We start from the raw sequence: 27128 nt of genomic DNA, 5'->3' as shown, positions 1-27128 counted from the left end.
AAGGAGATTTCAGATCAAATGTTTTAGGGATAGAGAATACCTGAGTAGATTTTAGAAACTTTTATTAAAAACCATTTTAAACAGATAAATGGATCTGAGTTTTCTAATGATCTGTAATCTCTTAGAAAGATCCCAGTAAGTGGTGTACCTAAAGTAATTTTTAAAATTTGACCTGCGCCTAATAATATATGAATGTATGAGCTTTTATATATTTAAACCAAAATTTTAAAAAATAAATTATCTGCTGATGTAGTAAATAAATTGCCAAGTATTCTCTAGCTGTCCCCAAAACAATGATTACCTGTAGCAATTGCTGAAAAATAACAAGAGGGGACAGTGGACACACCTGCAGAGCCACCCCTTACAGAGTGACCCCCTGGAGAAAGACCAGCCCAGCTGGCAGAAATGATGCAGACAGACAGATGGATGTGGACATGCTGCTTTTCCAAAAAGCTTACCAAGGATATGGTTAAGTTGGTCAAGGTAGTGTTTTCCTGGGAAGATGGGTCTGTTGGAGAGCATCTCTGCCAGAATGCAGCCCACTGACCAGATGTCAATAGACTTGGTGTAACCCTGCAAGTGAAGCAGAAGCACATTTTTGTCAAATTTTTATGTAATAGCAGAAGCATGTTACTTTAGTAAACTGTGAAAGTGCACACAAATCATCTTTTTCTTTTTTAGATGAGTCGTGCTTGCTCATGCTGTTTGGTTTTTCTGTACAAATGAAATAATTAAGGACCATATATGAAAAAACACTACTTTGAAGGGGTAGCAAGAACTGAAGTCTCCAAGATACGGTTTTCCAAAAGGATTTTTTAAGTTTAGCTAAATCTGCAAATTGTTGAGATTCCCTAATTTTATAACATTTGGGAAACCAGGTATTCTGAACTGCACAGCCCCTGACAGAGTGCTGAACATGTGTGAAAGCAGCTGTCCCTGAGGGGATCCAAGAGCACTCCAGGACCAGGCCTTTGGCAAAGGGGAAATGGCCAAATCAGTGGCTGTTGTTGGCTGCTCTGTACAACACGACAGGCAGGAAGGGTGAAGGTGCTGGGAAGAGACCACACAGTGACTGGGGTACAAGAGGAATGGAACAAACTGGGATATCCACGTGTATGGCCAACCCGTGCCATCCACAGTGACAGAGCCCCACAGTGCCTGGCCTGCTGCCACTGCCTCTCCCCTGGGAAGGCTCTGTCCCCACTGACCCCACAGCCACTGGCACCAGCTCCTCAGGATGTCATCCCTTCACCATTTGTGTTCACAGCACCAGAATCATAAAAGGAATCACACAGTAAGCCAGGAACTTTTAATCTGACCACCTCTCACAAACACAAAATGTATTTGTTGTGAAAGCCTTTAATAAGTAGTTGTGGACAGCCCAGTGCTGTGGCCTCAGTGAGGGTTTAAAATAGAAGATGTGAGTTTAAAATAAAAGAAGCTGGGGGAAAACACCCTCAATTGGTCAGATGTCTATTTTCTTAAAGTGCTTCGACAGACCAAAACAAACCCACCCACTGGAAAAGCTGTACATCCTACAGGAACAGCTGTCCCAGAATATAAAATACAGCTCCAGGTGTCACCCAGGTGTTTTGCTAACAAGTGTCTGGCTGTGGGAGTGAACACGGGGTTCTGAAGGACACCCACCACCCACACAGGGGCTGGATGCACCTTAAACGGCCACAGAACACAACAGTAATTCCAAATATATAAAAAGCAAAGGAATGATTTCATGAAGACTATGGGAATGCAATTAAGACTGACACATAAGAAGGATCACATGTCTTCATTCAGAATCAGATTCACCCTCATTATACATTCTAAACCTAAATTAAGATGTCAAGATAACATCAAGGGAACATTTGCAGCCTTGATGGAGGCAGCAGTGGAATGCTCATTCCTAGCACTCCTGTCCTGCTCAGTGGCACAGCAGGTGATGGAAGCATGACTGGCAAGGAACTGAAGGTGTGGGAAGTCGAGCACGTGATTTCTCAGTTCTAGTACCCAGTAACTGATTCTGGAATTACAATTTATTTCAAGTAGCTCTACTGGAAACCATGCCCACTTCTCCCCAGGACTGTGCATGCGTTCTGATCCTAAAACCACAAAGGGCTTGCTGTTCCAAGCACAGCTGGAGCTCACAAGGGAGTAAGCAGCAACAGCAGCACCCCAGCAGCTCACGTGGCCCTCACCTTAGAATTCAGCATGATTTCAGGAGCCCTGTACCAACGTGTGGCCACATACTCTGTCAGGAATCCTGTGTGATCATGATCGGGATCTGCAACGCGAGCCAATCCAAAGTCACAAATCTGGTTGTAGAGAAGTAAACAGGGGAAAAAAGGCACATTAGACACACATTTCCAATACTATAACATTACTGATTCACCATTCCCCATCAATGATGTAACACCCACAAATGCAGAGATGGCAACCTATGTTTTTAGAGAAGTTATTGCACAAAAGTGAAGAAAAATGTTTTGGATCAATTACAAAAAATATCCAACTGCCATTTGGGGGCCAGTAAGAATAAACAGTTCATAATTTATGTTCCACTATGGGCTTGCTTACAGCACCTTTGCCAAACAGGCAAAGATCCACTGCTCCAACCACTCAGAAACTCACCAGAAAACAAAAAGAATAGCAATTAAGACTTCCAGAAAACATAATTAGCAACTAACACATTTGTAACCAAGTTCAACACCCTATTTTACAAAAGCTATCATCATAACTGCATCTTTGCATAAGAAACAACCTATCCAATCATGAGATAATGGTAGACTGGAGAGATTATGGGCTGTTGAAGAAAGGATAAGCCTAGAAGAGAAAAAAATCTCCCAAAAATGAAACACAAGCAAGAAAATATTTCTCAACCCCTTATAAGGAAAATAGTTTTATCTAACTATGAAAAGAAAAGCAAACACTGATTTAGACTAGTGAGTTCAGCAAAAAGAAAAAGGTGGTTTTAGTTATGCTGTGGTAAGGAGGCTCCATGGTCTTCTAGAGAGAAATTAAGAAAATTGAAAATGTGAAATTGTTGTAGAGCAGAGCAGCTGTTCCTTTCTTACTGCCCCAAAGCTCAGTGGCAAGATTGTGGAGTGGCACATTAGACACATTCACAAGCTTCTGCTGCCCCCCAAAAACACCAGGTTATGACTGCCACACAAAGTGTATTTCCATGAAAGAATACATGCTTTCAGGAAAACCAGGCATCAAATGTAGGAGTGGCAAACAGTGGGAGGTTCCTCTGCTACATTTCTTTTATAATATTTACTCTTAGATAGTTAATTGTGTACAGTGATTACACTGAAAATGTGAAGTGAAAATAGGCTGTAGTCAATAAAGTCAGTAATGGAAAATCGTACCACAACCACAGAAACCTCACTTTGCCCTGGCAGATATTTCTTAATTTTCCTGTAGGGACATCCTGTCAGTGAAATAACTGATAGATCAGTTAGGGAAGAAATACTTACCTGACTAAAAGCTGTATCTGAAAGACAAAACAGCTGACTGTTCCACAGAGGGTCTGATGAAAAGGCAATGACGAATGTCATAAGCCAAGCTGCATGCCATTACTTTAGCTACATACTAAAAAAACAAACCTAGCTCACTGATTCCTTAGAAAACAACCCCAAAAAGAACCTTTTCAAAGCATGGCAAGGTTCTCCCAGGCTACAGGAACAGAGCAGCTGCCTTGTGTGCAATTAGCTTACATAAAGAGACTCAGTACACATAATCAGAAGAGCCTCCTCAAAAGACAGAAACGAAGAAACTGTAGAGGACAGCTTAGAGACTTCAGAAAATAATTATGCAGCAGGCAAAATTGTTGTAATCTCTTCCTCCTAGCCTCAGAAAAAACTAGATAAGATTACAGGCAAAGAGACTTCTGCAGAATTTCAGTATTACACAAAAGCAAAATGCTAGGGTTTGTTACTATTAAAACAAAAAAAAGAAAGACACTCTCTGGTCCAAAGTGAAAAGCAATAACTGAATTACAGAAGACGTCTCTGAATCTCTCAACTCAAGTAGAAAAATGCTCATGGGATGGAAAAGAAGAATAATGACAAAGAGAGCTCATTAAAATGACAAAAAGCCCCTGCTGACAGGAGCAGAAACAGGTTGAGCAGAAAAGCAGAAACACCATTAGTGAGAAAGACTTCAAGGTTGAAGCTGCGAGGAAGAGGTTTTGGCTGCAGAGCTGACAGGAGTGACAGCACAGGGTGAAAGGGACGCTGGAGACGCCGGGCTCTGCCTGCAGCCCCGGGGAGGGACGGGCACAGCTCTGGCTGTAGCTGGGAGGCAGACCCTTCTCACCCCGTGCCCCTAGGACACACAGAGCTGTTTATAGGCTTTTCCACGTGAACAAGAACAGTAACAAATATAAAATAAATCATCTGAGAGCAACATAGTAACAGGCAAATTTTCTTGGCATTTTCACTAAGTCCTAGCAGAGAATAAAAAATTACATAATGAAAGACCCAGGTATGCCAGTCAGTACTTCATGCCTTGGAGAGACAGAACAGATGCTACTGAGACAGAAGAAATTACTTCCCTGCTAAAAAAAAATTTAAATAATAAATAAATAAAACCAGCATCCTATCTATATATTTAGTTTCCATTTCTTGAAAACAATGTTCTTGCAATCAGTATTGGGGTTTTTTAAACAGAGATGGCTTAAAATTGGATGAAGCTACCAAGCAGATGGGAAGATTTAGGAGGATCATGTACATGCAACCATTTACTAAGCAAATGAAATGACACCAACAGTACTACTATATACTGAAATATCTGCAGTTGTATTGTTGAGTAGCCTGTGCCTCTGTACTTGTATAAAAGGAAACAGAGAAATTAAGTTTAATTGCTACTGATAAGATGGTGTTTCAAACAGTTGCATCTCCTGAGTAACTGGTGAAATCGTGAAACAAACACTAACTTGCAGTTCTCTTTTAAAAGAATCCCTCTCTCATCACCTTCTTTTCATGCCTGTCACAGTATGTAACAATTCTTGGTCGTTTTATTAATTGTGAGTTTTCATTATGTAGCCAGTCTTTAGAATGGACCAGCATACAAACAGCAAGGAATTGTGTGACACTCTAGGAATTGTGACAAACCTGTACACACTTTGAAGAGGGTATTTTTGTTTTGTGGTTTGTTTAATGAGAAAGTTAGAGCTACACTAAAAATCAAAGGGTAATTAGGAGCAACACAGTATTCAACAAACACACTTGTACCACCTGGGATCAAGCACTGTGAACTCAGTAATTCCACTCCATCTGTGGCCAGCAGCAAATACATGATGTACAGTGAAAAGGGGAACAAATTCCAATGCCTCTCTCATCTTCCATGGATCTGCCACTGTGGGACTCTAAACCACAGCAAGCACTCAATGAGGGTTTTTTCCTGCTAACTTGCTTGGTGGTTTTTAAAAACTGCAATATCTACAGTGCTCGGTGATACCAAATTCCACAGCTTAACATTGCTGCAAGTAAACGTCACGTGCTCCTTTCCTCCCTCCCAGCCTTTTCCACAGGTAAGGACAGTGAACACAACTGCTCCCTAGTCACTGTCCCTGTGCCACTGACAACGTTATCAATGCTGGCAAATTCTACTGGATTCCTCTGCTCCTCATTCCAGCAGAGGAGAAGCAGGCTAAATAGCTCTTTGTGTTATGTACTCTGAAACCCTGCTCTCCTCATATCACTGGGAGAAGGTGATAACTATGATCACATTGAAGACTCAAAACCAACTGAAAGGTACAGAATGGCATGTTTTCTGTTTTATTCTCTATTTCTGTTCTATTTCTTCACACTTGGTTTGCTTTACTGAATGCCACTAAGCATTGAGCTGACATTTTCCAAGAATCATAACAGCTCTAAGCTCATCCTTCTGTAGTATTAACGAGTACAGAGCTGATCACTGGAAATGCAAATTAGGAACATTCCCTCCCTAAGTAATTGCCATGCATTTAATCAGCACTGAATCTCACATGCTGCTTTAGCTGCCCACTAATATCAAGTCCTTTTCCAACAACAAAACATTAACAGTGTAAACAGAGAAACCAAATCTTGAAACATACACAGTTCTGAGTTTACTTCTGAGGTAAACATGATGCTGCTTCAGATCAGTATTTTCACCCAGCTTTCAAAGAGGCTGTTTCCAAGTCAGCCTCCAGATGGAAACAGTGATGCACTCATTACAGCAGTCTAACAGATTCTTAGTCACTCAAAGCTTGATAATTATTTTATCAAACCAAATAACGTTTTGGCAATCTTTCCAGGATAAAAATCACATTACTACCCAGTAAAAACCCCACATTCATGGTCACAGCAGTTTGTTTATGAAGACCACGGCAGGACAATCTGTAAGAAATTTCCCCTCACCTTGAGATCACATGTGGTGTTAAGCAGCAGGTTGGAAGGTTTGAGGTCACGGTGAAGCACATTGGCTGAATGGATATACTTTAAGCCTCTCAGAATCTGGTAAAGGAAGTAACAAATGTGGTCGTTGCTGAGGTGTTGAGTCTTTAGGAGCTTGTAAAGATCTGTCTCCATAAGATCCTGCACAATGTATCTGTGAGGTATTAGATGTAAGGCAGCAAAAAAACTTGGTGTCATGTCAGATATCAACGTACAGTACAAGGAAACTTCTAGAACATCTTTTCTCTCTTTGCCTGTTTGATGACAATTATGAAATCATGTGGCTGATTCTTGCTTTAGAAGTTTGGAATCCAATCAATCCTGTTACATGATGTAGCCCTTTACAGAATGAAGAGGCACCAGCATTTGATCCTCTCAAATTAATCATCAAAACCTCTATTTCTTCATAGCAGAACTTGACTTTTATTGGAATCTTAATTTCATCTGATTCCTGTCCTGCTTGCCAAGAAACAAAGCGTGGTTTTTTGGTTAATGAGCAATAAGCTTCCAAGATACTTGTTTGCAGTTGCATAAAAGCAGGAATGTAGAAGATCTCATCATTTCTGATCATCTGATCAATTTTCTCTACCATCTCCCCACTTTTAAAATTCAGTGCTCTTCTCCACTATATATATTTATTATGCTACATTGAACACAACAGTCCTTCTCTTACCAATATTAAATTCCAATATACTCATTCAGATTATTTTTTTAATAAGATTGCAATGAAAATTGAAAGAAGGGGCTTTTTTTTTGACAGGAGAGGAATGAGTTAAATTTTCTTCCCCCTTAATTCAAGAAAATTTGAGACAATTAGAGCAGAGTCTGGCCATTTTACTTTCTCGTCAAAGCAACGGTTGTAACAGCAGTTCTACTAAGAGCAAATATACTTTTAGAATTATGTGACTAAATTAAATCTTCTCTACAATGTTGAGTTCTTTGCCTTGGAAGATAGACATTATTATCTTTTCCTGGAAAAGAAAGAATTAAACTAGTGCTCATCTACATCAGAACTATAAACTGATCAAATACTATTAACTTCATTTTTGATTTACAATAATAGAAGCCAACATTTATGAACATTTAGGAAGGAAGAGGATGAAGGGGAAGAAACAATCAAAAGAGGCAACCATTACTAATGATGCCAAATAACACTTTGAAAGGATACACATCTTTCATCTGTTCAATAGTTGGAGCTCTGATAATGTCATTTATTCCAATAATATTCTCATGCCTGAAGCGCAGTAGGATCTTGATCTCTCTCAGAGTTCTCTGGCAGTATGTCTGATGCTCAAAAGGACTGATTTTCTTTATAGCAACTCGAACTTTGTTGACGTTATCATAAGCAGAACTAGAAGAGAATCAAGAACATCAATTACAATGAACATTAAATTCATTCAATTCAGAAAGAAAGACTGTGAATTCATTTAATACAGGGGTGGTGCATTTTGTTCACATTTACTTTTATCAAATGGGGAGAGGTGACAGTGACACATCTTTCAGTTTGGTGAACTGACAAAACACTCTTGTTCTTTCACCAGCCTATTTGGGTCTCTACCACCATTGGCTTTCCCAGCTGACTTGGAGTCTGATTCATGGGTATGCACAAAGGAGAAGGTTTTGTCCTCTTTGTCAGCCTGTGCAACAACCAAGTCTGAGGTTTTTTCTATATGCTGCAATCATCAGAAGTTTGAGAAAGTTCATCTAAAGTTAACTCATTCACTTTGGGCTGCAGAAAAACCTTCTCTTAAGCAGCAGAATACCACATCCTGTGTCCAGCTCCCACAAGTAACAGCAGTTGTCACAATCTTTCATGCTTCCATCAGTCTACACTGTCAGCACCTCCACACAGACACGGAAGAACAAAAGGGAGGAGAATTTGTGACAACACCTTTCCAAGTTCAATTCCAAAGATAACAAGAGTCTGAGGAAAAAAGCTGTATCCAGGTACACACACGGAGTGGAAGCAGGCAGCAGCACAATGGGGATCACAGTGATGGGACCCGTGGTAAGGAACTCACTGCTCCTACATTCGCATGACTCTTTCCAGGAGCTCAGAATCCATTCCCAGCTACACCAACAAACAGGCTCAATAAAAGTATCTGTGTTCAACATGCCCACGCATTCATGGAGAATATCACAGCCTGAGTCTAATTAAAAGTCTCAGTAAAACATACCTAATTTTCTAAAATCTGCACTATGAATTTTAACAAGTTTTAGTATGTTTTCTATGGTCTTGTTTATATAAATGACAAAGCATCTCATTATCATAACTTCTACTGTGTTAGAAGTATATGTTAATTTAATTAATTAAAATTTAGATGTGTTTATATGATTCTTGTCCCTACTCAAGCCTGCTACTGAATTATTAGGAAATTAAAAAATAATCAAGCCTACATTCCATACATTTCTGTTAGCCTCAACTATTTAATATAAAAATATAATCATACTAGCCAAGGAGGCTTTAAATCCTACCAGTATTCTATAATTGAGTCCCAGAACTTTCTTTGACACACTTTAATTTTGCCTTACTCTGCTGGGATGTCCAGGTACCTGGTGACCAGGTAAAGCAGAATAAAATGCAAAAATTGAATTAGAAAAGGAGACCTCAGAGGAATTCAAATGCCTGGCCACATCAAGGCTCTTTGACAACTAAGCAGAAATAGGGTGCAACAAGGTGTTTTTGAGATGGTACTGTCATCACTGCCTGCAAAACTTTTTAGAATTTCTCACTTTCATTATTCAACTGGACATATAATTCAGTCAGTTAGGGTCATCAGGAAGATCTTCACACAGCACATGCATAAGTAAGGACATCCTTTTTGTACAGTTTTCCCACTCCATTCCTTTGACCTGCCTGCATCCCCAGCCCTGTACCCACAGACAGCACCATTTATTTGCCTCTAGAAACACTGAACTCAAATGCTCCATGGGGAGCTTTGAAATGCCACATGCTGAGCAAGTGTTCATTACAACTGTTGCTGCTGCATATGTGTAGATAACACATTAGCAGTTCCTCAGTCCCAAAATAGATAATAACCCAGTGTTGTAAGTGGAACTTGGCATCACCTCCAAGAGCACTTGGGCTCCAGTAATTTTCTTAGCTCATCACCTGTGGTGTTTACAATAGACCAGTGAGGTCTGTCACAAGCAGAAAACAAAACCAGAAATAACTCTGAAGCACAAACAACCTGGATTTGGGAAAGAAATGAAAGAATCCTAAGGACCATTTCATCACTATAAACAAACCTCCTGCCTCCTCCTCTGTACTGACCTGAGCATTTTTTTCTGCCACAATGCAGAATCTTACTTCCTTTCAAAGGACTGGACAGCAGCAGCTATGCAGAGTACGAAAAGGCAAAATGGCAATATTTAGCCATTGATGCCACTTAAATAAAAGCTCTCAATCTCTTAAAATATTTGATAAATCAGTTATTGCTTTGCAAGGGTTGCTTATTGATAGAAAATACATTATCTTTCCTTGTACAGATTAAACGAACATGAATTCATCAATTAAACATACCAAGATTTCCTCTCTTGTAGCTGTTTCACCTACAGTCATTCAAGCATTTTCTTTGCAAAGGGTTTATGCTGTCATTTAGAAAAGGATGGCTAGTTTTGCTTGCTGATGGTTCAATTATAATACACCTGGTTCACTGAGGAAAAAAACTGCATATTTGGAATAAAGATGCAATCAGTTTCCTCTCCAGGGTACCTTCCCCATACAGTCATCCTTCTGTCTGTATCAGGTTTCCCCACACTAGTGCAGCTAAGCTTCCCTTGCCTCAGCTGAGGGGAGAAAAACTTAAATATTGTCTAGCTGAAACATTAAAAGGGACACTAGATTTATTTCTGATGTCACACTTTTTGAATGATAAGCCTTTCCGTAACTTGATTAAACATCCAAGGGATTATCTCAACTCCTATGAGCAAGAAGCTAATCACACAAGCAGTCACGTACACTTGCTGGTGCACAATATTTTAAATGTCATGCATAATGCAGGTACATTGAGAATCTGTATTATCTCGTTAACACCATTTCACATTCTCAGCCACAGCCCTTAAAGCACATATTGCTTTAAGTAAACTCTGTGACCCTTTAAAAATGCTTTCTCGATTTGACACGTGCTATAGGAAAGTGCAAAAGCTACACGTTAGGCTGAACTTCAGCGGAATTGAGGAGTCAGGCTACAACCAGACCCCTATTTTGCCTATGAAGCCCAATGGAAACAACTGATTGCCTGTGCAGGAAACCCCTTAAACTCACAGAACCGGGTCCTTTGTCAGGCAGACTGAACCACTTCCCAAGCTGTCCCTCCACCCAACAGTTCACCGTGTGCCGCCAGCAGCAGATTTACACACTCCTCCCCAGAGCTCTGCTGAAGAAATCTGCTGCTCATAGGGTGCATTCCAGTAGCTGCAAACAAAACCACCCTGAAGGAGAGCAGATGCAGGCGCTGGTGCATCTCCCTGCAGCCGTGCAGCCGCTCATCTCTGCGGGCTGCAGCCGCAATTCCTGATCTCATTTGCAGCTCGGATCACCCGTGCTCCCCCTGCAGTCCGACCAGGAGCAGCTGCACTGCACATCCCATCCGCCTCCCAGCGCATCCTAAATTTAGATTATTTGCATTCTGGCAGTGCCGTCCCAGTGTGCACAGTGTAACCCATTTGTCTGGGCTGCCAGCTTCTACTAAACCTCACAATAAATAGCTGGTTATATTTGCAATGAAGCAGTTCACTGGGACATCTTCTGAAGTCAGGAACTTTCTATTATCTTGACTTTTTTCCAGAGGATAAAAATCTGTGAAGTGGGAATAACAGTTCCCATATCAAGAACTCTTAGAGTGTCAATTTATATCGTTAAGCACATGTACTGATCATCACCCACAGAACTGTCCCATTATGATGAATCTAGACACCAACACTTTAAATATTCAGAAGGGAGAATTTATTTCCACCCAAATCATGTGCAGCCTCACAAGCTGAAGCAACCATAGAGCTGTGAGTGCTATTTATCTGTAATGTGATAAATTTAAATATAGATTTTGCAACTGCCCAACCGCTGTAGCCACAACATTATTCCTATTTCAAGCCGTGGTTACTAACCTGTGAAAACCTGCAATGGCACCGTTATTTAGATACTTTTGCAACATCGTGTCAAAATCAATACAAGCCCCAGCAGCAGAGTTTATAATTTCTGATTTTAAGCATCTTGTAAGCACATAACAAAGTTTTGACTAAGTAAAACATGAGGCACAGCTGCACAAAATAAACAAATGAGCATTTATAACCCAAGAAGTTGCAGCACACAACCTTTAAAGCCAGTTTTTATCCTTCTGCTCTCGGGTACCAGCTTCCTTTTCGAACAGAAGGCCAGGGCGGGGCTGTTTCCAGGAGCGGTGACCAGCGCGGCCTCGGCGCCCCCTCCCAGGAACCGGCAAGGGAAGCTTCCAGCGGGCCCGTGGGGCCGAGCGCCAGAGCTCAGCCCTGCTGCGTGTTCTTCCAGCCGTTCCTACTCCTCGCGTGTTTCACTCGGGGCAGAGCTGGAACAAGTGAGAGCACGCCGCACTGCCGGCAGGGGAGGAGCCAGCTCCTGGCAGCCCCGCTGCTCCTGCCCCTGGAGAACAGCTGCGGCTCTGCGCCACGGCACTCCTTCAGCACTTGGAGGATATTCACCTCGTGGCTGTTCTACAGGCTGCCCCCAGCACACACGCACAAAATACACAATGCTACCGGCAAACATCCTAATTACAGCTCTAAATAGAATTTAAACTTCTGATTTGAAGTTTAAAAGGGATTTTTTTTTTTTTAAATCAGTGGCTTTGTGTTGCTGTGGAAACGTGATTCCAAGGGCATATCCAGAGAGAAGAATCTTTGTGAAATATTGGGTAATTTGGCTTGCTCACAGAATAGGAAAGGCAAAAATAATTCCTAGCAAGCAAGCTGATCTACGGAGATCTTTATTCAGTCTACATTTAGCTCAATCATGGACATTTCCACAACACGCTGACATTTATCAAGTTACAATGCAAATAGCTTAAACTTATTTTTAAGACTCCTGTAAATAAAATAATGCAATATTATGACACAGTAACAACCACCCTAACAGACTGTTCGCTACAACTTTTGGGGATGGGGGAAGGTGGTGGCAGAAGTGCAGATCTGCACAGAGTTTGGGGTTTTTGTTTGGAGCTGGTTTTTTAATAATGGGATGTTAACCCTTTCAGACTCCTCAGAATAATTACTTTCTTCTTCTACATGATTAAACCACAGAGAACAGCTACAGTGTATGACTTTTTTAATAAAGAGAAAAGACTGGAAAAAGGATAAAAATAGTCAAAGACTATTTGAGGACACTGAGTAATGTGTCATTTTTACACTGCTGAATGTATTTTTTGTAGCCAACTGTAAACACCTACGTTTACTAGAAATATTTGTTACTTTCCTCCATTTATTCATAATATTTTGAAGACAAGTGTATTATTCACTAGACTTTTTATTAGCACTAATTTACAAACTCAGCACCTAGTTTTAGAAGGAACAAGTGCCTACTTATATTGGGGTACATTTGCCACGTTTCAAGAAATCTGTTCATAAAAAGACAACCCAAGTCACAGCTCCATTTTGATTACTCAGCTTTCTCTAGAAGAGGATCTCAATAACAAAGCATTTCTCAGGTTTGCCACCTGAGAATTTAGGAAAAAAACTACAGAAACAGGGGCATTTTAATTCATTTCTACTTTTCTCCATTAAACATTTCGTTTCACAGACTCCTGCCATGTAGGAAAGTCAGCAATCCATGAAAATGGAGTTAACTCACTATTATATTCTTTAAAAAATAGCAAACAACTAAAAAACCCAACAAGGAAGAAAAGAAATGTAATTTCTGAATCAGTGCCCTTTATTTTATCACAAGTCCATAGCAAGGTGCCCACTGAAGCTGAACTGGAGCTGCAGACTCCACTTTAAGTTAACCTCTGAGGCTTACTGGGTCACACTGGAGCAGCACTGCCTTCACCTCTCCCACCTACTGCTTCAGTCACCTTCCTTGTAACAACCCAAAGCAATCCTGAGAGTAAAGCTTCCTGCTACAATTACGCCAACTCCTTCCTCCCGTGACAAAGGTGAATAATTACTCTGAGGTGATTTTACTCAGATCTGATCTACTACAGGTTTTTGCCCTTCACACCACAAATTCTTAAGGCACTTTCATAACTTCCTATGATTTGCTTTCATTCCGTTTCATTGTATCTGCTCAAATCCAATGAATACTGGTGAGACACTGGCACAGGCTCCCCAGAGCAGCTGTGGGTGCCCCATCCCTGGAGGTTTTCCAGACCAGGCTGGAGAGGGCTTGGAGCAACCTGGTCCAGGGGAAGGTATCTCTGCAGGGGCTGCCTCTGCTTGATCCTTAAGGTCCCTTCCAACTCAAACTATTCTAGGCTCTAACAGCTTACAAAGGCACAATTTTATTTTTCAGAATTTAAAAAGTAGTATTTGATGGATCCTTGCAAAAAATTCAATTTTAAGCTACTTACCATGCACATAATAATTACTTAATAGTATAATTCCTTAGATCACTCCTAGTATTTTGAAAACGAATAGCTAGTCATGCAAAATGGAGTCTGTTAAATTAATTACTTTTGCCAGAAGCTCAGTCAATTCATAATCCTGGGTGTGGCAGACCAGATGATTTGTGTTTTGTTAGCACCTACTAAACAGAACTACGAAGAGCAGCAGTTCTAGAACTACACCTTAATACTGGCATTAGAAAAATCCTGGCTATTTTACCCAAGATTCTGTACCATTTGGCTAAAAACATTATTTAATTTTATGGTGCAATGATTAATCTTAGTCGTTGGAAAAAAAAAATTCTCTCAATCTCTTCTAATGTGTATTTTTCTTTCCATACCTTTAGCTGTAGAACACTGACTTCAAACCACAACATATGCCTACTCTGTTTTATGCCACTTCAAGTTAGTCTTCAGAAAATAGAAAACTCTTACATCTCACTTTATCCACTTCTTCCCTTCCCACTTCCCTTCCCTATTTTAGATATTTACTGGTTCTCCACTGTCAGTATTTCCTTTGATAGCATCAAAGCCAAATTTAACAAACTTCACTATGTTTAAAGGCCCCTTGGCATCTGTGAAATAAATTCTTTGCAAAGGCACCAATTACTTCTGATAAAATATTATGATATTAAATACCACTATCTTTCTCCTCTGAATATAAATTCCTGTGGGAATGAATTTTGAGCTAAAATTGTAAGAGCTCGGCCACATGAGAGAACCTAAGGTCTCAGTGAATTCAAAGGAGGGGCTGTGGTTCACTCTCCCTTTTATGCCTCACATCCCTGCCCTTTCTCACTTTCTTGGTTGGAGCAGTGCCTTTGTGTCAGTTCAGAGAACCAAAGCAGCTCCAAGCTGAAGCAGGAACAGTAAAGAAGCCTTTACCTGCATAGTCCTATTCCCTTCCTGTGTCAGCACCAGCACTCACAGGGCTTTGTGTCCATCATTTCAACTTCTCACCTTTCAATTTTATTTTTTATGAAGTCACTCTTCAGCTAAACCAGCTTTCCAACACAGCAAATGCTCCAGCTGTGCAGGCCCCAGCACAGGAGGAAGGAGGGCAGAGCAGGGGCATGGAAGGAAAAGCTGCCCCTGCAGCAGCAGCACAGCCCCAGAGCAGCACAGGCAGCCTGCAAGGCTCAGCCCTGCAAGGCTCAGCCCTGCAAGGCTCAGCCCTGCAAGGCTCAGCCCTGCAAGGCTCAGCCCAGGAGTCTGGGCCTCCCAGGAGAGCTCAGCCTCCACACAGGGATGAGGTGCCCTCCTCCTCCCCCTGCGCTTAAGGCTCCTCAAGGGGCCACAACAACCCACCAGGAGAGCAAAGGACAGGTCAGCAACATCATCACTGTTACTCCAGAGCCTGGAAAACAACCACCACATCCCCAAGCAACAAAGCAGGAATCATAAATGTGTGCAGGAAACACTTCCCCTTTCCTAGAGAGAAGGGAGAGCACCACCAGAGAGCTGTGAGTGGTGACAGGATTAACAAATCCTCCACTGAGGTTTAGTCTTTTGTCTGCTAAGGTTCTCATTTGACTTATATCCCCGATACTCCTAAAATCAGCTTATTGAATTGATCCCACACCACATAAATCTTCAGAAGAGATAGTTCACAGCATTTCATTCCAACAGAAATAGAAGAAAATCATCCATGCACACTCAAAAGCAGAGACTTTCCTAAACCTGATGTAGAAACATCAATGCAAAATGAAAACTATCCCAAAGCACTGATGAAAACAAGGTCATTGCTACTGTCCACTCTGCCTTGGTTGGTTCAGTATTTCACTTGCAAACCCAAACAACCAAACACCAGCACGGAGTGTGCATCCCACCACTATCAGAAGTTACTTCCCTTCATACCAGATTACAAGGCATTTTCTGCATGTTTTTCCCATGTTTCTAAAAAGACATGCCAACAGTAAACCCTCAGCATATTCACATCCTGGTGGTTTGTTCAGAGGAGGTATCAGCATTAAGACATGTTGGCTCCAATAGCTGGAAGGAAGCTATTTCACAATTATGAAACACTCAAAAAAAATCCAATATAAAAGTCAACCTGAATGTCATTTGGGAAATTTTGCAACATCCAAATCCCAGTAAAATTGGGCAAATTCCGGACTGAAGCATTTTGGGGAGTATTGATTTGGAGTGCTCAAATGACCTGAAATTTTACTCAGGACACATCAGCAATATTTGGTGAAGCAATCTGCCTTCCTTCTGAACAAGCAAGAAGTAATGTACTGCAGTGGCAGCTGCTAATGTTAAGAAAAACTGCAAAATGAAGTAATTGCACATTATAAACTGTAGCCTAATTGCAAGTTGCTTGTACTTAAAACATACCCACAACACAGACGAATTACTTTCCACCATGTAACAAAAACTCTCATTTGCATCCTAATCACCACAGAGTATTTCAGTATTTTATGAAAATTCTCTTAAAATACAAAAGAAGAACTTCCAAGGGAAGAGATTTCCTCTTAGGGGAACTTGGGTGGTTGTGATTTTGGGTACTGCAAACAGATGGACAGTAAATGCATGTGCACAACTCTGCTAAAACTGAGCTGTCATGAAGATTCTGCCCGAATCTAACAGAAAAATATTTCCACTGCAGCCTTTCTACAAGACATATACACACAAACCAGTACTGAATCCACCACCAGTGAGAGGTCACTGGGCTGGAGGGGCAGCGTGGAGGCAGCCGGGGCACAGGAGGGCACAGAAAGGACCGAGGAGGAGCTGAGGCTGTCCCTGCACTGGCTGTCCCCAGCGGAAACGGGTGGAGACAGGAATGTCGTGAAACAGAAAGCAACTCCTGCACCCGATGGAGCACAGGAAACCCTGCCAAGGGACCTGCCATCAAACAGCACCACCTGAATCAGTGACATCTACTGCAAACTGCAAACCAGCACCACCTGAATCAGTGACATCTACTGCAAACTGCAAAACAACACTATCTGCATTAGTGACATCTATTATAAACTGTAATTATCTTACCAATCTACCTGCTCAAAGCTGACAATGAACTGCATTTGGGTTTTTGTGCACCTTGCAAAAATATGAGTTTGAGAATAGCTCAAACATATACCCAAAAGTTGTACTAAAGCAAAGGAAAACAAGCTGTCTTCTGAAAAGGAGATTCATCCACAAGCAAACCAATGTCTTCAACAACCATCCTGCCAATTAACAGGACACAGATTTCACACAGGTAAATCACCTGAAATGAACTATACTGCTGAATTTCACATTATTACACTATTATTTTTATTTACCTTGCAACACAATACCATAGAAGCTACATTTTTGAATACATTTATCACTCCATACATTTCATTTGAGTGATCTGAAAATCAAAAACAATTGAAATCACTTAATAAAATGTTTTTGGGTTTGGGATTTTTTTCCAGATATTATATTAGAAGTTCCTAAAATGCCTCACTTTAAGTGAAAGCCTTCTCCAAATTATCAGAACACCATCCAACTTCATCCATGAGCAGTGCCAGCTCCCAGTGATGAAGCTGACCAAGGAGTGGGCTGTGTTATGTGCACAGCCAGCAGGTCAAGGGAACTAATTCCTGCTGTGAGGGCACATCTGGAATTCTGCATCCAGTTTTCCTCTCCTCCAGTATTGGACCAAATCCAGCAGAAAACCATTAGAATGCATGGGGAGCTGAAGGACGTGACATGAAAGAAAAAAAAATTGAAGAAACTGGGTTTATATAGGCTAGGACAGGAAAAAGGGGTGGTGGTGGAAAACATCCAACTACTCTATTAAGTTACTTAAAGGGGAATCACTAAAAGTGATCCAGATTCTTCTCAGAGACAGAGTACGAAGGACAAGAGGGGATGGTCCCAAGTTGCAGCAAGGCAAACTCTCATGTTTTTAAGGGGAAAAGTATCACTGGACAATTGGTTTAACACTAAAACCAGAAGTTGCCCATAGATGTTGTAGAATCTCCATCCCTGGAGATTTTGGAAATACTGAGTGGACATGTTGAGCAACTTGGTCTAATTTTGACATCAGCCCTGCTTTGAGTAGGAGGTTGGACTACACGACCTCAGAAAGTCCCTTTCAACCTACATTATGCTGTGAAATATTCCATAGCAAGATGCCATAAAATATTTTCATTAAATACCAAATCAATCAGTTATTTTCATTTCTAGATCACAGCTGAAAACTGACAAAGCATCAACAGAAAAAAACGTTTTAAAAACCTTCTATGTTGGCAAAGTACTAGTTTTCAACACAAGCTGAGCTCTACACCTACTCAGTTGGTAAAGCACCAACTCTTCTCTGGCTGTAGATCCCCACCCCTGAACAAGAAGCCACTGAACTAACAGAGCCTGGTGTCCTACAAATACACATTTCTAGTCTCAGGAGTAGCAATAAACCCATCTGTGAAATTGGGGCATGTCATGTCTCCTCAGGGAGTCTGATTTCTCACATGTGACCCAATACAATCCCTTCCCCAGTGGAGCAGCATACAGGATCTCTTCACTCGAGCAAAATACCTATTTTTGTGAAACCTGCAGAATAACTTTCCATCTTTAAGACTTTTACCATCTGTCAGATTTGATGCAAGGCAGGCAGCAGGTACTAGAATCATGTGTATGGGTATGGAGATGGACACATACACATGCTGTGAACATATAAGACTTATTTCCTTAATAAAGCACTCTTCTAAGAAAACCCATAAGTTATCTCTGTTCCCACGGGATGGATCATGCTGTGCTAGAAAAATGTGTATTTATTCATAAAATGCAAGTGTCCATGAGCTGCACTCTTCAGCTAAGCCAGTATCCCAGTGCTCTGGGCTGACAGCAGAAGTTGCTACCTCTCATCTTCCATGAACAGGGACGACAGCTCTGGCCCGGAGCGAGCGGCTGCTGCCCGGCCCTGCTGCACAGCCTGTGGGGCCGCCTGTCCATCACCGGGGAGAGCAGGAAAAGCAGCTCTAATTTCTCCTTGGGGTTCCCACGCCAGGTTAGGTAAGTGCTAGCAGCTTGAGTGACTGAAGGGAAGCGCTTACATCTGCCTTCTCCCCAGAGGGAAGAAGCTGATAACTAGCCACCAATTACACTCCCTAATTCCCTCCTCTGATCCTTGCACTGGGGCGGGTTGGCTGAGTTGTATCAGCTCCCTGCTCTCTTTATCACACAGACAGAACATGTTAATTACCAGGTATTGACACCCAGACCCAACCTGGGCTCCCTAAAAGCACACGCAAACAGGGGCACGGATCCCTGCACTGGCTCCACCATTAAGGGGCTCTGTCTCTCTGGATCAAGGCAAGAGGCAACAGAACAAACATGAACGGCTCTTTCTGATCACTGCACTGAGCAGCCCACCCCAGCCACCATGCTGACCCCCACAGAGGATGCAAAAGCCACCTTTTCATGTAACTCAAAAGAAACTATCATGCAACCATCAATTCCATTCAAATTTCATGTTTTAATATCAATATCTATGCCTTGCAGATTGTTCTATTCCTGATTTCCTTCTGGTTTTAGTTTCTTTATTAATATGCTTCTCTTCATTTTAAATTATTGATGCTCTAAAAGTAGGGCAGTTCCATGAGACAGCAGAGAGAAGTGTAACTTTAAAGAATCTACTGCCAAATGTTTTAAGTGTTCTGTTCAGTATTACTTTAACATTTAACTATTGACTACCTAAACTTCTAACATCACTCTCACAGCACATCAGTAACACAAAGCTCTCTTTGTAACACGGCAAATTCAGAGCAAGGAATCCAAAATTTGAGCTTGCAGATTATTTTCTTCCAACTGCACTCATCTGCATTCAACTGCTTATTTATAAGCAGTTATTTGCAGCACTGATATTACTTCACATTCATATAAGCTTGATGACAAAAAAAGCTTTGAAAAGCTAGGATAAAAATGAGAACATCCCTATCACATTCAATTCACCATTTCTTTCCAAAATTATTATTTGTTTTTTACTGCCAAATTATCACTGATCAACTGGAGGAAGAACGAGTCACACTGGAAATGTAAAGCTCAACTCCATCACATTTTTATTGCTGTTCCAGTGTGTTTGAAGTATGGCTTGTTAACAGGCTGCTTTAAAACAATACTACTAATAATAATAAAACCAAGCCCACATAAGGGGAGAAACAACCCCACAACCTTCCCAATTTGTTGTGTCTGAGAGGTATTTCTGAAACTCTCAGACCTGGTCTGAAAGCGAGTTCCATCTGACTCTGATGTCAGTAACATCTGTCACTGAATGAAAGGGAAAGTCACCCAAAGAACTTCACCCCAATGCCCCTCAAAACAACTAACAATTCTTAACTGAAAGCAGAGAGGAAGGCAACACAACATTTACATATATTTGGATAAATTAAGTCAGAGTTACAAACATGACTGTATGACTAAGTAATTGCTCAAAGAATGTCCTGCAGACCTAGGAAGTGCTGACGATTTTGGCTCACACTTTGCTCTGTGCTCAGCCTTTAGTTTCACAGGCAGAATGACCAAAACAAAAACGGGTTAGAAAGGGGTTCTGACAGGGATCCACCTCCTACCACCTCACCCTCTGCAACAAAAGGCAAAAGCCTGAATCACAGGCTGAACGATTCTGGCAGAGTTGAACTGGAGGACATTAGGATGGGGCTTGGCCTGATAACGTGCCCTTTCTGCTTACGAAGCTGAGAAAGTGCAACCACAACACAGCAGTAAATATACTGCTCTGCTGAGTTTATTTTTACTCAAAATCTGATTATGTAAAAAAATGACTGCACTAGGAAAATAGTTAAATGCCTTTAAGGGTTTTCAAATCCAGATGAGAGAACATTCACGTACAGTCTCTTCAGCCAACATCTTCCTCTATTTCCTGTACTGGCATTTTATGTTGTGATCAATATTTCTTAAACATTATTCTCTCTGCTGCAAAATAAAAATGGAAGACTGACCATAACAGCACTATCCTAAGAATACTTCATTTGCCCTTTTACTCCTATGATCAAAAGCATTTTATTGTTTTCAAATCCCTAATCCAACAATGCAGAAACGTAAGAATTAGGCTAAAAACGAGAGAGAGAGTGAAGGATTTAAGAGTCAAAAGACACTCGTTTGCCATGTAAAAGCCTTATGGCACAGTGCACTTGTAAATAACCATCATCTCCGAAGAGCTCCACATTAGCTGTGGGTCTGAAACAAAACCATCAGGGCCTGCTTTGCTTTCCTTTATCAGAGTGTGCAATTTTAAATGGATTTTGCAGTTGCAGGAAACATCTCCATCTGCACACTCACAGCTTGCCCTCTACCCCACCCCCTGAGGGAGAAGCTTCTGCAGATCCTCACTGCATTAGCAACCAGAGCAAAACACGGAACACAGAGCAGAGAACTGCTCAGCCGGCACGGCTGGGACCGATGGCAATGGCATTTCATGGCAGCCAGCAGCACACAGCACAGCTGCCACGGCTCTGCTGCAAGTGCATCCAACACTGTCTGATCGAGTACACCCTAGGAACTGAGACTTTGCTCCCTGTCACTTCACACCCAAGGCACAAGAGCAATAATCAAGAGCACAAAATACATAATGTGGCATTTTATGTTAATAATTTTATAGCAGAAAACACAGGAGCCAAGTGCATATTTCAACTGAACTGGAGATTTGGAAATATTGATAACGATTGTGTACAGCATTCACAGCACACACAAAGTATCAAAAGAAGTTTTCAAATAAAAACCAAGCTTTTGGATCTGGAGTGGAAATAGCTTCAGTGTAGAAGTTTACCACACACGATTTGGAGGGGCAGAAGTGGCCCTGTTTCCCCTGGATCTGCTCACTGGCACAGGGATGCCAAAAAAGGGCATCAATTGCCATCCTGCTGCTTCTTGCAGTCCCTGATCTGTGGTGAAATATTTTAGCTTTTCGCTTTGTTTGTGAAACACAGTTTTTAACACCTCGTTAAAGTGAACTGGACTGTCCCCAGCACACACCTCGGCAATGCTATTCCCCAGGACCTTCAAAAACCTGACTGTGAGTGCAAACCAGCACAGCTACTCCTGAGATTATCTGCACTCATTTCCTTACCCTGGTTCAGATGATAAAATAACCATAACAAAATACAGCCTGTACCAGAAGCTACATCAACAAGTATTGGATTAGATATATTGCTGCGATTTCTAACACTGAAACAATAACAAGGATATTTTTACACTGCAAACGGGATTTCTGATTTACATTTTGAAGGTTCTTCCCACAGCCAAAAAAAAAAGTGAAGGCCACAACACAAAACTCTGAGAGAGAGGCTCATCTCCCAGCTAAACTCAGGCCTAGATGAAAGCTCCCTCCTTGAAACACACAATGACTTCATCCTGACAGGCCAGCACAATTCAGTGACTATGTGCAAAAACCTACAGCTATAAAAATCTGTAGCGCACAGCTGAAGGCTGTGAGGTGTCCTCGCTGAGAAATGCACTGCTTTACAAAAGATTCCTCATCAGAGAGAGAAACTACTGCTGCTAAAGCTTTCATGAAGTCACAGCCTGTAAGTCGCTTTTAGTACTTCTGGTCAAAAACCATACTGAAGAAACAGAGTCGGTGTTGCAAGAAAGTTGATAAAACCGCAACAAAAAAGAGTTTTTCATCTGCATCCCCTAAGTTATTTCAGGACTACTGGGGTAAAAAACTAATAGAAGATAAAATATGAAATCCTAAGTAAGGCCTGAGCATACTATGTTAATAACCGAGTCATTAGATACCCAGATCACACAGCATCACCCCAGCTCGTCGAGACTGCTAAAAAATCCACCTCACACTCTTAATCCAGTCAGTTCACGGTTTTTGTAGTTCGTTCACGGCGCTCTGTAAGACCGATGCTACCCACAGCAAACGCACACGATGGCTTTTCAGCGAGACTCGGGCTAAGTCCTTACAATGCAATATAATTCAGAGCTAGGACAGCTGAAGAGAACTTTCACCTGCACGCGTTAACGCAGGCACTAATCCGGCTCTGCAGCACCGACAGCACGTCCTGAGCAAAGTCAGGCAGCGGCAGCAACTCCTGCGCTCAGATTCCCCCTTTCTATCCTAACCCCGACCTCGGGCTGCTGCAGCCAGCTGAGCCTCGCAGGGCACTGCAAGGGACGCGGGCTGCCAGCAGGATTTACCGCCTTCCCCCCTTCCTGAACGTCTGCAATCGCACTACGGAGACGGAGGAAACAACGAGAGCGACCAACTCCAGAGGCACAAGACTTAAAGAAAATAAACGCAGGGGCGAAACGAAACGAGACGCTCAGCTGCACCCACCGACGGAGGGATGGGGGTGCAGGGAGGGAAAGGCAAGAAGGGTGATGCCGGAGAGACAACCTCGGGAGCACGGAGGGGGAGGCAGAGCTGAGGAGAGCGACACAGAGCTGCTCCCCCTCCCCGAGGGCAAGGGCGGGCCGGGCCCGCGGCCGGGCAGGGCGGCGGGAAGGAGGGAGGGAGGGAGGGAAGGGAGGAGGGAGTTGTCCGGGGCAAGGGCGCTGCCCCGGCGGCCGCACTCACCACACCATGCCGTAGGCCCCCTCGCCGATGTAGGAGAGGTTGGTGTAGCGCGGCCCCACGTCGAACACTTGTCCCCGCACCATCTCCGGGCCGCCGGCGCTGGCGGAGCCGCCCGCAGCCCCTGCCCCCGACACCGCCGCCATGTTGTCCGTGCCGGGAACCGCGGTGCCTGCGTGCGGGGGGGCGGAGGCGGGCGAGGAGGGGGCCGAGGAGGAGGATGCGGGAGGGAGGAGAGAGGAGGAGGAGGAGAAGGAGGAGGGAGGAAGAGGCGCCGCCCGCTCCGGCCGCTCCGCCGGTCTCGGTCCGTGGGCCCCGTCAGCGCCGAACCCGCCGCGGCCGCTCTGAGGAGGCGCCGCCGGCCGCGCGCGCGCACCGCCCGGCCCGGGAGCTGGAGGGGGGGAGCGGGGGGGGCGAGGGCGCGCGCGCAGGGAGAGGCGCGGGGCGGGGCCGCGCGCGGCAGGGGGCGGGGCGAGGGGCGGGGCCGGGGACTGCGGTAACCGCAGCCGCTGGGGAGGGGGCGCGGCGGGCGCGGGTCACGTGGGGCGCGCGGCGGGTCACGTGGCCGCGCGGCGCCATTAGAGGCGTCAGGTGACGGGCGGGAAATGGAGCCGGGCCCGGCCCTGGGCGGCCTCCGGCGCTCAGCGCCCCTCAGCGCCCCTCAGCGCCCCTCAGCGCCCCTCAGTGCCCCTCAGTGCCCGCCGTGCGCCGGGGCCCGGGCACTGCCGTGACGGCGAGTGCATCTGCGGCACTCCCCGGCTTCAGCGCACAGCTTTGCGAACTCTCTTTAGCATGTCGTTTTTACATGTAATTACCTTTTCCTGTTCGCTGCTTCCCGTATAAATGTAAATAAACTTTGTAGGGGAGGTGAAATCTCAGCTGAAGGTTTGTCATTGCGACAATGCCTTACCTTTTCTGTTTTTCTGCAAGGCAGAGTTTTAAAAAACAGCTTTTAAAATACTTTTCCTTGTTTGCAGGAGGATCTTTACTCCCCTTCTGCCTTTTTTCCTGCAGTTCTCTAGTGACCCTGGCAACAATTACGAATCTTTGGTTACCGCTGACATTTTCACTGCCAGCATCTCCGCTGCTCCTCACTGTCCCCACCGTGTCCCTGACACTGTCCTGCTCTCCCCGGGTCATTTCTGCCTTCCCACCTCCTCCTGGCCCTTCCCGCTCCCAGCCGCCTTCCTGTGCCCCGAACCCCTCCTGACCCCTCGCGGGGCTCGGGCCGGCTTTGCCCGGGCTGGGCAGGGCTGGGCAGAGCTGGGCAGGGCTGTCCCCGCTCGGGGCAGGGCTGTCCCCGCTCTGGGCAGGGCTGGGCAGGGCTGTCCCCGCTCGGGGCAGGGCTGTCCCCGCTCTGGGCAGGGCTGGGCAGGGCTGTCCCCGCTCTGGGCAGGGCTGTCCCCGCTCGGGGCAGGGCTGTCCCCGCTCTGGGCAGGGCTGTCCCCGCTCTGGGCAGGGCTGTCCCCGCTCTGGCTGCACCCCCGGGGGTCCCCACGGCTCCGGCTGCCACCCAGCCCCGGCTGATGGAGGGAAAGCTGCCAGCACCAAAACCTAACAAACTCCCCTCTGTATTCAACAGGGATTCAGCTCTACCGCTCGTGCGTTTGTGTATTTGAGTGGGATAATACATCAGAAGCATTAATTTTTATGTGTAATGGTTTTTGTTTCATGAGGTGTTCTGTGCTTCAGAAACACAGCATTATTCATTGCAGAAATGCAAGCATTTAAATTTTCTGAAACCAAGTATTATTTTAAAGGCTCTCAAAAAATGAAAATTTGCTTACAGTTCTGATTACATACATAAATAAATCTGTCATCACCAAATGCAAAACAAATTATTATGGAGAATGTAGCTTAAACACAGCCTGTCATACCAAATTTAATTAAAAACTCGTGTGTATCTAGATTATTTTCTACCTTCACTGGGATGTGTCTGATCAAAAAGGAAACCGACCAGGCAGGCCAGGAAATTGTGGAAGGACTGTCAGCTCCTTTGAGAGCTGTGTTCAAATATATGTCTAATCCAATTAAGCCCGAATAAGTGGTCAGAGGCTGTGGCACGCTCTCCCAACAACTCCTCCCGTGACTCGGTGCAGTGTTTCAGGGAAGCTCTGCAGTTGCTGAGATAGGCAGAGCAGATGGGAGTGGTCTCAATCAGTTTTCAGCCTACTTAAATACACTGCCATTACCTGCACTTAATGTTGGGTCTTTTGCCTTAACAAGGTGACATCAAAGCCTCAATTCTGGAAAGCACATAAACGTGTTTTAAGAAAATTAGGAGTTCCATGATCAAAATAAAGGGCTGTGTTGGGGGAGGTGATGCTTACTAAAAAAAATATGGCAGATAATGAGAAGCAAAAGGAAAAAAATCTTTTTATTTCAAACAGAAATCAAAGCACTGCTGAGAAGAGTTTGTGTAAGCAGAAACAGGAATATTAAGAAAAAGCTAAGCCATAAGCTAAGTCAGTGTACATACGTCATGGTTTGGACTGTCTCCATCCTCAGTCAAGTTCAGGAGTCACATGAATGAGTTCATCCTACAATCAGGATCTAGAAATTCCCTGCGCTGTTACTGGTTTCTGCTTTAACTGTTAATTCTTGTTCTGTAAATAGGTCTCTTGAAAAGGGAACATTGTACCACCAGGCCCTGAGCCCAGGGATCAGCAGCGCCGGGTCAGGCCGGGGACAAACACCATGGAGCTGCCCTATGGTGCCCTCCGTAGTGGGGGTGGGAGGCATCTCAGATCTTTGTGCTACTTTAAAACTGAAGCCACATCTCCTAAAAATCATCGTAATTATACCGGTTGTGTGGTTTGTGTGGGACATTGCTGCCATGGCTTTCTTGGTAGCTGCTGTACGAGCATGTCAGCATGAACCTGAACCTCCCCATCATCCCAACCAAACACAGGCATTAAGAACATACAGTTTTACCAGAATTATTTAAAAAGACCTCAAGCCTTTATGCGGGGGTGACGAGAGAGAGAAATAAGACATGTTAAAATGTTTTATAAAGATATATTTTAACTTGTAAGGCACTCAGGAACCATGGTGATGGTTCCTGAAATTGCTTAGATATGAGCTCTGATCCACAGGGAACTATCCTAAGATTCATAAAGAGCATCAGCCGGTAATAACTTCTAGTCAGTACCTACCTGGGCTTGACTGAACAGGTGACACACATCAGAAATCCCTTGAGACTGATCTTCCTGTGAATGTTGACCCCTGCTTTGGCAGCGTAAAGTGACTTTAAAGAAAATGAGGATCTTTACTGGGAGGTTAGAAACAATCCAAATTGCTGGGCACTTGGTGGCAGAACAAATTTACTTCCCCCCCCAGTATTTCTTTTTTTTTCTGCATTCAACATTCTGATGGACTTTGCGTGAAGCTTACTGTGGAGTAGACACCGTGGAGTTAAGATGAGAAAACAGATTGCTGTGGTTGTTCTGTGCATGCCAAGGGGAGCACAAAAGATTATTAATTGCAGAGTGATTCTGACAGTAACAGCCTTGATCCTGCACTGGGTATCATTCTGTCACTGTCAGAACCTGTCACTGTTGTAGGAGATGTCTCATATTATCTATCATGTTCTGGGTAGCTTTGCTGTTCACAAATATGGTTTGAAAACACAGTTGC

At 43.5% G+C, this 27128-nt stretch overlaps 1 protein-coding gene across 1 annotated transcript in view; it reads right to left on the bottom strand.

Moving 5' to 3' along the window:
- Positions 1 to 23895, bottom strand: part of MAPK1 (mitogen-activated protein kinase 1) — a 31152-nt gene extending 7257 nt beyond the window's left edge. Inside the window, exons 1-5 of the mRNA XM_064392649.1 lie at positions 23496 to 23895; positions 7582 to 7764; positions 6378 to 6567; positions 2193 to 2309; positions 459 to 573 (exon numbers count right to left, since the gene is read on the bottom strand). Of these exons, the coding sequence (XP_064248719.1) occupies positions 459 to 573; positions 2193 to 2309; positions 6378 to 6567; positions 7582 to 7764; positions 23496 to 23638 (748 nt within the window). The 5' untranslated portion in view covers positions 23639 to 23895. The remainder of the gene's footprint in view (positions 1 to 458; positions 574 to 2192; positions 2310 to 6377; positions 6568 to 7581; positions 7765 to 23495) is intronic.
- Positions 23896 to 27128: the final 3233 nt, after the last annotated feature.

This window comes from Passer domesticus, chromosome 17 (assembly GCF_036417665.1).
Source record: "Passer domesticus isolate bPasDom1 chromosome 17, bPasDom1.hap1, whole genome shotgun sequence".
NCBI lineage: Eukaryota > Metazoa > Chordata > Aves > Passeriformes > Passeridae > Passer > Passer domesticus.
This window is presented reverse-complemented; position numbering and strand designations above follow the sequence as displayed.